Source organism: Centropristis striata, chromosome 2, assembly GCF_030273125.1.
Source record: "Centropristis striata isolate RG_2023a ecotype Rhode Island chromosome 2, C.striata_1.0, whole genome shotgun sequence".
In the NCBI taxonomy this organism is placed as follows: Eukaryota; Metazoa; Chordata; class Actinopteri; order Perciformes; family Serranidae; genus Centropristis; species Centropristis striata.
The window spans coordinates 35,713,341-35,725,233 of NC_081518.1; the positions used below are offsets into that span (position 1 = coordinate 35,713,341).

The 11,893-nt window shown below is 41.6% G+C and overlaps 1 protein-coding gene across 1 annotated transcript; it reads left to right on the top strand.

Annotated features, from left to right (window-relative positions):
- Nucleotides 1-7,761: 7,761 nt before the first annotated feature.
- LOC131992310 (trans-1,2-dihydrobenzene-1,2-diol dehydrogenase-like) lies at nt 7,762-11,483 on the top strand. The gene is made up of 7 exons (XM_059357848.1): nt 7,762-7,851; nt 7,976-8,087; nt 8,182-8,345; nt 9,578-9,830; nt 10,497-10,621; nt 10,825-10,975; nt 11,344-11,483. Exons 1-7 carry the CDS (start codon nt 7,762-7,764, stop codon nt 11,451-11,453), a joined length of 1,005 nt encoding a protein of 334 aa, XP_059213831.1. The 3' UTR covers nt 11,454-11,483.
- The last annotated feature ends 410 nt before the right edge of the window (nt 11,484-11,893 follow it).

The window sequence follows — 11,893 nt, forward strand, 5'->3', positions numbered from 1 at the left end:
ATGAATGATACTGCTAATATTGTTGCCCACTCAGAAAATATAGCAAGGAAAAATCAAGACTGACCATGAAATGTGATGAATATTCTTTCATTTATTTATTCCAGGGTTCAGAGTTTTACACTTACCCCATTTGGGGAGAAATTGTGCTTGCTTTGTGAGATAGTGTGACTAACTGGCTGTATCCAATCAGTGTGTGGAGTGACCGCAGTGAAATGTCTTAAACCACATGGAGGGAGTTGCTGAACGAATTCAATAATTCCCACATGAGACAGAGCTTGCACTCAAAGAGGTGAAATCCACTTCCTAATCCCCTGCCAAAAACTCAGCTGGAAAAATGAGAGAATTGGTTTTCCCCTGGTTTTATGTTGCTCGGCAGTTAGCAGGCTCTGGTGCTCCAATAAGGATCCTGTGCTGTCTCTCTATCTGGCTTCCCCACTGACACTTCCCCCTCCTTTCACCTCCCACCAAAGCCCTAAATCACTCTGACTGTGGACAAGCATACAGTTAATAAACCTAACAGCCAGTAGGGAAGTGCTAGTGTGATGTGTGTGTGCGTGTGAGAGAGGGCCAGAGTAACCTTTGTACTGTATCTGTATATAAAGTCTCTAGTCTGGAAAAAAGCACCATATCTGATACTGATAGCAGCTTAAAGTGATAGATCCATCCACCATATTTTCCACGTCTTTAAACCTCACAACCTCTGAAAACGTCCTCTTATCACCACAGTGGAGGAACAACTGGACGTGGGAAAGTATTTCACAGTCACATTATTTCACTTACAGCTCCACAGTGTTAAAGACATTCATTTTCTGAAGCACAATGATGATTAGGCATCCAAGCCAATCCAAATTTAGGTATGGATGTTCTGTGCTATGTCACGGCTGAGGAGCTGGGTCACACAGTTTGATATGCAGGTGCACAGAAGCCCCGGGTTTCCTGCAGGAAGGAGGCAGCTCTCTTGTCAGAGGTGTACCGAGGCATGACACGTAAAGACACACACACACACACACACACGCACACACACACATCTCCCCTCTCGGCAGCCATCCGCCACAGGACGGCTGATAAAAATATCACAAGCCCTATCAGGCAATTAAACAGGGAGACGCAGCAGAGTGTGTTGGATGCTTAATGGCTTGGGCCTCCCCGCAGAGGAGCCAGTGTGACTGGCCAACAGGGGGGATACAGACCACTGATGGAGTGGGAAATCAAAAGGTGGGTGAAGCAGCTCTATTTGTCTCAGTGAACAGTTTTACTGTCACATGGCAGAGGATTTGTGCAGATTTTACTATGTATGCATGGAGGCAATGTGCAATGTGGAAAAAAAAGTTTAAATTGTAAATGTAGAGTAACAGATGATAGGCATGTGTTAATTGACCATAATTACAGGTGCATCTCAATGAATTAGAATATCATAGAAAAGTTTATTTATGTCAGTAATTCAATTCAAAAAGTGGAAATAACACATTATAGAGATCCATTACTCAAAGAATGAAACATTTCATGTCTAAATGTATTTAATTTCTTCTAATTATAATGAGTATGGGTTATATAAAAAAAAAAAATCAGTGTCTCAAAAAAATGAATGAATATTACAAAAGACGAATTTTAAAAAGTATGTTTAATCTGGAAATGTTGGCCTCTGAAAAGTATTCTGTACTATCTGTATGCACTCAATACTTGGTTGGGCTATTTGACTTGAACTACTGGAAATGAACTTTTCCATGATATTCTAATTTACTGAGATGCAACTGTACATTTTCATTGAATAGCAAACCAAAAATTACAATTAATAAAAATATTGCTCCTAACATAACCATTTGTTTGTTTACTTTTACTGAAAAAAAATGCTTTTTCTGAAAAAACAAACAAACAAAACATAATTATCTATGGAATTACAATATTGACACACGTCCCCCAGTTTGTTTTCAACCCCTGTTACACCATACAATGAACCCCCTATACAGTAATGGATCACACCCTGTGACAAGGGCATTGGAATTGACATCACACAAGTCTTTGGAAGAACATGCTGTAAAGTTTTAGTGTCTTTTCTTACCTATATTTTATTGTTTTTATTGTCAGACTGGGATTGTCAGGCTCAACATTTCATCTCTGTTGTATGAACAAAATAATGAAATGAACATTTTCGAAGATGAAAAATAGTTTTGCAAAAAAAGAAGTTGAATAATATTAACCTCTGTTCCATTCAACCCTGCTACACTATGAATGTGACTGAGACAGACAACAGTAGATGACTCAATTCAGTTCAACCCAGATTAAAAATATCTGTTTATTGATATATTAAAAAAATATTTTAATGTTTGTCTAAAATTGATTATCAGAAAAAATATGAAAGTCCAATTAAATTTAAATGGTAATGCGTGTTCTTAATACATTATGAAGGGCAATGTTAGATAAATCTTTACTAATGACCAGCTTTTTAAAATAAAAGTTGTACTAAGAATAAGATCTTAAACAAGGTACATCTCATCATAGGCAAATTGAAGGCAGTAGTAACAATATTTTTTACAATAGTAAAAAAGTAATTCATCAATACCTTTAAGATTAAGTCATTAATAACCAGCTGTGATGCCACTGCTCTATAACCAGTACCACAGTACGATGTCCCTGGACAACCCTACAACACTTACACTCCATTTCATTATCAAATCAAGGAAAATGCTATTATCTGAGAGCATGTAGACGTCATACCCCTGATCCTACTTCACCTCGAGACATGCAGAACATCATGGAGGTGATGGATTTACAAACCATAATGGACATTATCAGCAGGGTGATAGAGGTTGGTATCTGCCCCATGTCTTGGCTCCTGGCATGTCTACCACTCTCACCTCAGCAGGGGATCTGTGATGGACTCCATATCGCCTCAACTATCTCAGCCAGCTGATACACAGTGGCACCACTGTGGACTTGAATAGTGGACACAACTTCTTCATGGTTTTGAATGTGAGAGTAAGAGATACAGTAAAAAAAAAAAAAAAGAGAAAAGGAGAGTGACAGTGTCTGTCTCATGTTCACTAGATTCAGGTTGCAGTTAATGGAGCATATAGTTCTTGAAACAACAGCACTGATATACTACTAGATACTTTGTTTAGCACTCAAACTGAAATAAATATTCACCAAAGGGACAAAACTTGTTCTCAAAGGCCTTTATTTGTTGGTTGCGAAAACCTCTTTCAGTTCCATTACGTGTAAACAATACAGTAGCACATTTGTTAGCATAAAAACTCACCTTGGTAAACACATTCTCCTTGTAATTCTGCCTGTATGTTTGGTCTAGAAAAACAACTGGTGATACTTGTTTTATAGATATAAAGAATAAAAAATAAGACATTGCTATTGCTACATCAAAGTAAATTTAGATTGAAATTTACTTGGAATGTGTTGGTTGACAGATGTAAGGATTAGGTCACATTGTTTAGCGACATTTGGGTAGCAATCTGCAGTTGGTGGCATAGACTGTATAAAAAAAGTGGAGATATCCACTATGATATCACCCATTGGTTTGTGGACAACTGCTTTGAAGACTTGAGTCTGGTATTTTGGCATCATCTTGTTGTTGTCTGTTAACGCTAGCGCTAACAAGCAAGCAAACAAGGATAGTAAAGTGAACCAAAATGTTGCAATTCACTTCTGTGAAGGATCAAAGTTCTAAGGCGAAAACTTAAATCGGAATGACTTGTTAATCACAATGTAGCCCCACCCAAAGCATACCCTGCTTTATCATCTATTTTACACATGGGACCATAACAACAAGATCTCCAACCTATTCGACAGATTAGACCGGTTGTCAATACCACCCATAAAGACACATGCGTTTGTCAAAATGACCCATATGAGCGTTTTGAGGCTCACGGTACCGCAGAGCACTATAATCACACGTCATTATGCATACACATACAGTTTGTGGTTGTGAAAAAGGCTGCAGTTTCTGTGTATTTAGGCTTAAAAAAACACTGACCTAGGTTTAGGACAAAAATCATCCTGGTTATGCCTGATAAAAGAGTAAATGAATGTACATAAATGCAGAAAGTAAGTAGGGTGACATGAGCCATGCAGTTCCATAAGTTACAGAAGTTCCATAAACAATGTACTTTTGGTGAAAGTCTGCATTGCTGTCAATCACTACTACTACTACGTCAGCAAGATGGCGACAGACTAATATGTTAATATGAGTTGTATTGTGCTGTCTGTACAAACACCCTATATTTTTGTTATTGAGAGTGGACCATAATAGACAAAATTAATAGCATGTTATGTTTAAGACATGAAACTAGTGATTGATACCATAAAGTAATTATGAGAATGTTTACTATGGTAATAAATCAAATGAAAAATAAGGTAATTTTCTCATAGTCTTTTTAATCTGACTTATTTATGCAAACAGTGGAGTCACCCTCTGCTGGCCTTTAAAAATAATGCAGGTTTAAAACATTTGCTTAATTTTTCAGGCCTGGAGATTGCCACTTGGTTGGTACCAGTCACTGCTAGCTTATTCGGTACTATGCCCTTAACAGTGCCAACACTGAACCCTCACAATACTGACTAGTATTAAACTATCAACCGTATACCTGACGTCTTTGTCCACCATGAAAACACAAGGAGAGTGCTCTGAAATAAAAAATAGTAACTTGATGTAATATAGCTCCATGTTCGCCTGTACTCTGTGCCTACATCCTGCTACCCTCCGTATCAGTGCTAACATCCAGATGAAGGGCTGCTAAGTCAGCTCTGGTCCAGCCTGCTCTTGGTCCACAGCTCAGCCTCCCAGTGTGTCTGTGCTGCAGACAAAGATAGGACTCTCAAAGGGCCAGCACAATGCTGGGCGGCTCAAAGGCTCCCATTTCTGCTTGCTCCACTCAGTCTCCCTCTATCACACTTTTTCTAATGGAAAAAAAAATAACCCGGCCCACACATCAGAACATGCTGTAGCATTGACAAAATGACTTATTACTCCTCACTACACACTTCCCTCTCTCTCCCTGGATTCATCAAGCTCCAAACCTCCCCTCAAAATGGCTGGCACCTCCTGGCGCTTGTCTAGCCTGTCACCCTTCCTCTGCAGTGACCTTGAGACAGAGATGAAGGAGTGATGGTGCTCCCATAACTGCTGCAATACTGTTCCTCTCCCCCCACAAAAAAAAATACAAAGCAGCAAGATGGCTCTCACTTACACTGACAGCTGGAGGAGGGGGGAAAAAGCCCTCTGCATATCCGCATCAATCAAAATAGGATTAGGGTGCCTCTCTCTGGTCCTTTTTATTTCCCATTAACTTGAAGTTGCTGATGAAATACGGAGCTGTTACATGGTAACTGGGGTTGCAGAGCCACAATGTAGCTTTTACAATTTCCAACAATTAATTAATGAATTAAACAATTAAAAAAACACGAAAAAAACAAGCTAGCTTAATAGTTTTTAAAGTTTGTCTCTTGTATGCCGATCTAAAAAATGTTTTTATAAGTATTGGTAAGATCATTAACATAAATTCAATTCAGAGGCTTTATGGTAACACTATTGCATTGCCATGGTCAATGACATGGGAGGGGGGCAGAGTCTTTTTGACAGCAAGATACACAGATGAAATGACACTGACAATGTGTGAAACAAAACTGTCTTCTGTGATCAACCACCTTCACAGGCAAAACGATCCACACAAGGAAACTGTTGTGACCAGTCATGTGACCCATCAGATGCCATTCCTCCATGTCCTGGTGGAATACGGACGAAGACAAGAGATGATGCATGAATTCTTAATCAAATAAAGACAGTGAGAAGTGATAGGAGTGGAAGGCAATCGTCCTGGCTCTGCTGAATTAATGAGGCGCTGGCTTCCTTCCACATGCCAGGTTTCTGAATGACTCGGCTCATCACCGCTCGCTTTCTGTGAGCCATCTTTGCCATCCGCCTCCATCCAGAAACCCTCCAACTCCACCCTGTGATATCCACTCTTCATTAAAACTGAAAGACAAATCAGTTTACAGGCTAGTTCTCCTCGTGACCTTGAGCTCACGAAGGGGCGGGCGGCATTTGGCAGTACATTTTGAGTTTTCAGTCTCCCCACTGAGAAGTAGGGATCCATGGCTCAGCTGAGGGTGAGAGCGACGGGGTCCCAGTGCAGGGCTGCCGGGCGACCCTGTCCACAACACCCTTTTCTGACCACCTGAGCCTCAGTGCTGCCTGCCCGTCTGCTGGCAGTCGAGTCAGGCAGCACAGAACCAATTCATCGCTTCACACCAATTCAAAGTCTAGTTGCACTTGCCCTGTCAGGTTACACCTCCTCCTTCACACTTCTACCTCTTTTCTTTACACCTGTGGTGATGTCAGCAAGTAGCCCTGCCAGAGAAATGCTGCTATGTGTCCTTTATCGTAAAAAGTTTTTTTTTTAAAGTACAAATTACTCAAGGAGGAGTTGGGCATTCCCATGGCAACCAGGTCCTGTGGTATAGGCAGGGATATCAGGCCAAGCCCAATGCCATTTGCATACAAATTGCCCAGCTGGCACCTTGTTGTTATGACAACGGCACACAGCTCCCAGAATTCATTTGGAAGTGAAATACAAAAGGAAAGCAGCCAGCGAGGAGAGTCATTGATAAAATTCCTTTTCTTTTATGACCATGTTGCTGAAACTGTCACTGTGCTCTCATGTCAATTCAATCACCATATAGTACCTAAAGGAAATGAGGAAAAAAATCATATACACACAGCTGTAATTATTGGATGAGATAATGGCTTGAATGTAGATGAGATTAATTGCAATTATAAATGCGTATGCATCTAGAGAAAGATATGTTCTCTGTTATTGTGTTTCTAATTTTCTCTTTCGGAAAAAAAAATCAACACATTTTATATGACCTTTTGGGTCTGGCAGATACTTTTCAAAGTGCATCTGTCTGCTGCTTAGTTCACCTGATTTTGCAAACCTTTATGTAATTCCTTACAATATGCCATGCCAAATCTTCAGAGCTTGAGAGAGAAAGTAAACTCTGCTGACAAAACAGTGTCCTCTACTGGCAGCATGTGGCAGGAAGTTTACACAACCGCCTGTCTGTCTAAACGGATAATATTTAGCTCAAGGGCAACTGAGCTGATGCTTTTCCATAGTCATCCTGGCTCAGCTTACTGGCCAGTTAAATTGCCCGGCTGTGGGCACCCTGAGCATTTTGTGAACCCAGCATATCTGTTTATCCCAGCAACCCCCACAAGACTCTGGTTTAATCATTGGCTTCTGTGTTGCTGTCAAACCATAGCAGAGTAATAAGTGCCTCTCTCAGGGGGAAACAAAGCAGCTCCTGGTTCCAATACTTGACCCGTACTACTGTGGGAGAGTGCTGATCTGTGGGCCTTCACCCTGTACACATTAAACTGTGCACTTTCTCCCCTTCATATTAACCATGAGAGCCCCACTGTTACAGATTGTTCCAGAGACAACTGGTGCAAACCACTTCAGCCTGGATTGAAAGGCCTGTATCAGCAACAACGCAGCAATGTGTGTGTTTACGTGAGTGTGCTGCACCCTTTACCTCAGGGTGGGAGCAGAAGGAAGGTGACACATCCTGCCTCCCTGGAATATAAATTCAGGGGCCTTCTCACTGAAGTGCAGCTTGCTCCAAGGCATGACAGTTTAGTTCGTTCCTTCCCTTGAATGTGCAACCTTTCCCAAGGTCACGACTGGCCAGCAGCTCAGATCTTTACTAAAGCACCATCCCGCTCATTTGTCACTTTCCATCCAATTCAACATGGCAACCCGATGGGGACTCTGTGGTGCGGGAAAGATCAGCAATGACTTCAGCGTAGCCATGAAGACTCTACCTCCTGGAGATCACCAGGTACTCTCTCCAAACAAGCTCACTACATTTTCATTGTCACACAGCATTTCTTCTTTGCACTGACCGGAGCTGCTGACAGAGTAACACTGTGATGAATGTGTGTGTTTTTCTCTCTTTTGCACAGATAGCAGTGATTGCAGCGAGGAGCTTGGAGCGTGCCAAAGAGTTTGCCAAGAAGCATGGTATTCCTAAGGCTTACGGCAGCTATGAGGAGCTGGCCAACGACCCAGACATTGGTGAGTTAAGAGCTGTGAGCGGCCTGGCTGCACAGGCAGAGATAATGGCGTGTTGCTGTTTGAAGCTGAGCCTGGAACATCTGTGTCCTCACAGACATTGTGTACCTGGGAGTGCTGCACACAGAGCACTGGCGGGTCGCTCTGCTGTTCCTCAACACCGGGAAGAATGTCTTGTGCGAGAAACCTTTCGCTATGAACTCAGGACAGGTGAAAGACCTCATCGCTGCAGCCAAGAAAAACAACGTCTTCCTGATGGAGGTAAGGTTGAACGGATACAGTCATTCAAATAGACCTTTGCCAAGGGGCCTCGTGCTGGCAGTAGGGGTCAATCCAGGTAGCAGGTTTGATGCCAACACAACACAAAAATCTGTGTTTAAAGATCAAACCTGGAAGGTGATGACCTTAAAACAAAGACACCTTCACTTTGGATAGTTTGTGAAATGCCATTGCATCAAATGCACAAAAATATTTTGTTGATTATGCTGTGAAATACATTTGTTTTGACATTTTGACTATTGTTAAAAGTTATTAGCTTTCCTTCCAAGAATGAAATGCTGAATATTAACACCATGACCACATCTGTAGTTTAGCTTAGCATAAAGTTAGCAAAAGGGCATCTAGCAGCTAGCCTGGCATTTGTTAAGTATCATGTTTTAGAAGTGCAACTTATTTTTCAGACTGTTTTTTTGCAAGTAATAGCCAAACAAGATTGGTTAATGTCAAATGGCACGTTATGCTCATGTATTTTCGGTCTCGATTAGAACCTGTTTACATGCTTTAATGTTAAAAAAAACTCTGTTCTCATACTGTCTGTTTTATTAGACCTGTATGAAACACTCTGTGTGAAACACTGCCTGTCACTTTTAGTTTTTCAGTGTTTTCAGATATTCCGCATCGGCACTCTTGGCATCTCTGCAATGTCATTGCAGCCGAGAAAGGACTATAATGCCACTGAAGTGACACTTTAGTATAGTTGCAACCTTATGAAAATCCTTCCAGCTTGTTTAAATGCACAGATCCTGAATACAGGTGACATGCATTTCTCTGTGGAATGAGCATTTTGTTACCTTAACAGAATTGTATATCACACCAAGACCTGGTTTATAATCAAAAATACATGGAAATCTTTTTCCTAAATATTACATTAACCAGTCACTGACAGTATTGCAGCAGGTGGCACTGTGGTCAACGTATGTTAAGATTAGCAGTTGATATCCCATTGCATTCTAGGACAGACTAGAACAGTTGCATTATAATACTATGAGTGCAGACAATTCAAGCACAGGAGAATGAATGTTCTGGGAATATTTATGATTCATGGTGCAGGAAAACATCTTGTCATGTCATGTTTGACCAGCACATCTGCCACAGCACTCACAGGAGGTGGAGAAAGTGCAGAGCTGTGGTAATAAACTGCTGCTCAGGTGAACCTCCAGTAGAAGCTGTTTACTGTTGCGGTGGTGCTAGGTTGTCTGCTCTGTCCCTCTCAGGCCATCTGGTCCCGCTGTTTCCCTGTGCACGCTGAGGTGCGCAGGCTGCTGGCAGAGGAGGCAGTAGGGGAGGTGAAGCTGGTAAAGGCCTACTTCGGCTCCCCTCAGCTGCACATCCCCCGCTCGGTGGAGAAGGGGCTGGGCGGTGGCGCGCTGCTTGATATCGGAGTGTACTGCTTGCAGTTTGTGCTGATGGTGTTCAATGGAGAGAGGCCAGAGTCCATCCAGGCCACGGGGGTGCTGCTTGACTCAGGTATGATTCAGCACACAGGCCGTGCAGCAGAGGTGGGATGCAGATTAGTATCATTAACCACACTGCATGAATCAGTGATCACAAACTGGCTATTAAAGCTTTGAAAAAACAGAAGAAAACAAGAATCCCCAGTGTGACGCCAAAGAAACTTTTACAGAAAAACACTTTCTGTCAAAAATGTAAACACCTCAGGGAAGATTTCTTCTCACAGAAAATCCCAGACTTATCTTAAAAATGTCACACTAATCCAAATCCTCCCCAGAGAATACAGTAATACAGTAAAACTGACAGGGGAATATGTAACTGCATGTCTCACAGCGAGATATCCTTCAATGTAAGACAATCACATCACACTGTAATGTAATGAGTCTTTTCTTACCATTTACTTTACCTTTATGTTATATATTTGACCATTTATGACCATACATATATTTGTGGCCTATTTTTTATGAAAAGGTCATGGCAGTAGAGCTGAATAGAACTGAACTGATTTGACCTAAATACAGTGTGCTGACGGACAGTGTGCTGAAATGACCTAAAGTGAACTGAACTGAATGGAACTTAAAAAGCAATTAAACTGATATCAACAGTAGCATTGATACCATTCATAAATCCACTCTCTGCTCACCAGTGTTCCAATGATTTCTCTTTTTAAATGTCTGACAGGAGTGGATGAGTCCGTGGCTGTCGTGATGAAGTTCTCCAGGAACAGGATGGCCTTCTGCGCCTTTTCAATTGCTGTTCGACTTCCAAATGACGCTGTCATCAGCGGCACTAAGGGCTCCATTAAAGTATGCCAAACTAGTCTTGTACAGGAACATTTGACTTAATTAAGGAATGATTGAGACATGCAGAAACCGAGTTGGCTGCTAATTACTTTCACATTTAATTAAAGTGAAGTATTCAGGCAAATATCCATACCCGCTGCATTTGATGATTTACGAGTTAGGTGATCGGATTAACACTAAAATGCATTTCCTCTATCTCCCTCCAGGTTGTTGGACCCATGCACTGCCCTACCAGGCTCGTCGTGAACAACAAGGAGATGGAGTATCCTCTGCCTGAACCCTGCCTCCCTCTGAATTTCACCAACAGCACCGGGCTTCGATATGAGGCAGAGGAAGTGAGGCAGTGCCTGCTTAAAGGTAGGTCACGATGAAAGGAAAGTTGTGTATTTGTCTTCAAGCGGTGAACAGCTGAAGCCACCAGTTTAAAGATAAAGTAAAAATTCAGTGAAACAGTCACTGTCCTGGACATTCTCGAGAGAATTTTGATAAACGCAGTGTTTAGATTGATTCAGAATCAATGCTGTTATCACTACTTGGAGTGTCCTCTACACAGCATTACACTCCTATTGTTTTTGCCTCCTATATGAATTTACATAATCTTTACATCCTTGCTTTGACATAATTTATGCTTCATTGTAAATATGTGCATAATTTAACCGTAGTTATAAACAGACAGCGTCTTTCAGTCAGTCTGATTTTCCTGTTAAACCCCTCCTCATCTGTAGGACTTAAGGAGAGCCCACGGATGCCTCTGGCAGACTCTGTCTTACTGACAGGGATCATGGATGAAATCAGGAAGCAGGTGGGAGTTTCCTTCAGCCAGGACAGCCAGTGACATCTCTCCAAAGCTGAGCTGTTTCACCTGACCTAAACCTACTCAGATGGAACAGAAGGAGCTGCTGGGGGCTGCCTTCGGATCTTTGGTATGAGCAGATCACTCATGGCAACGTCTGACAAAGCCCTGAGCAGATGCAGTGTCGCTGAGACAAGTGTGACTCGAATGGCATAGTGAGCTGCCACTGAATTAAAGATACAATCAGCAAGTTATTGAAACATGTAAATCTTGGGTCTATTTATTACCAGTTATTTTCCCATTAACTCGTTCTCCCCCTGAATTATAGACGTCACCATGTAAACACTGTGTAAAACACTGACACTGTTAGTATAAAAATGTAATTTTAAAAATATCTAAAACCAGATCAATCACAATGTAAACAAACAGAGCATCCATGTCCTGTAATCAAGTCCAAGGCCTTTAAAGACAAACCCAGCTGT

Bases quoted from the DNA above. Each gene is read 5' to 3' on its own strand.
- LOC131992310 (XM_059357848.1), top strand. From the start codon at position 7,762: ATGGCAACCCGATGGGGACTCTGTGGTGCGGGAAAGATCAGCAATGAC. The intron at 9,831-10,496 runs GTATGATTCAGC...AATGTCTGACAG, and splicing joins GGGGGTGCTGCTTGACTCAG to GAGTGGATGAGTCCGTGGCT. The intron at 10,976-11,343 runs GTAGGTCACGAT...CCTCATCTGTAG, and splicing joins GAGGCAGTGCCTGCTTAAAG to GACTTAAGGAGAGCCCACGG.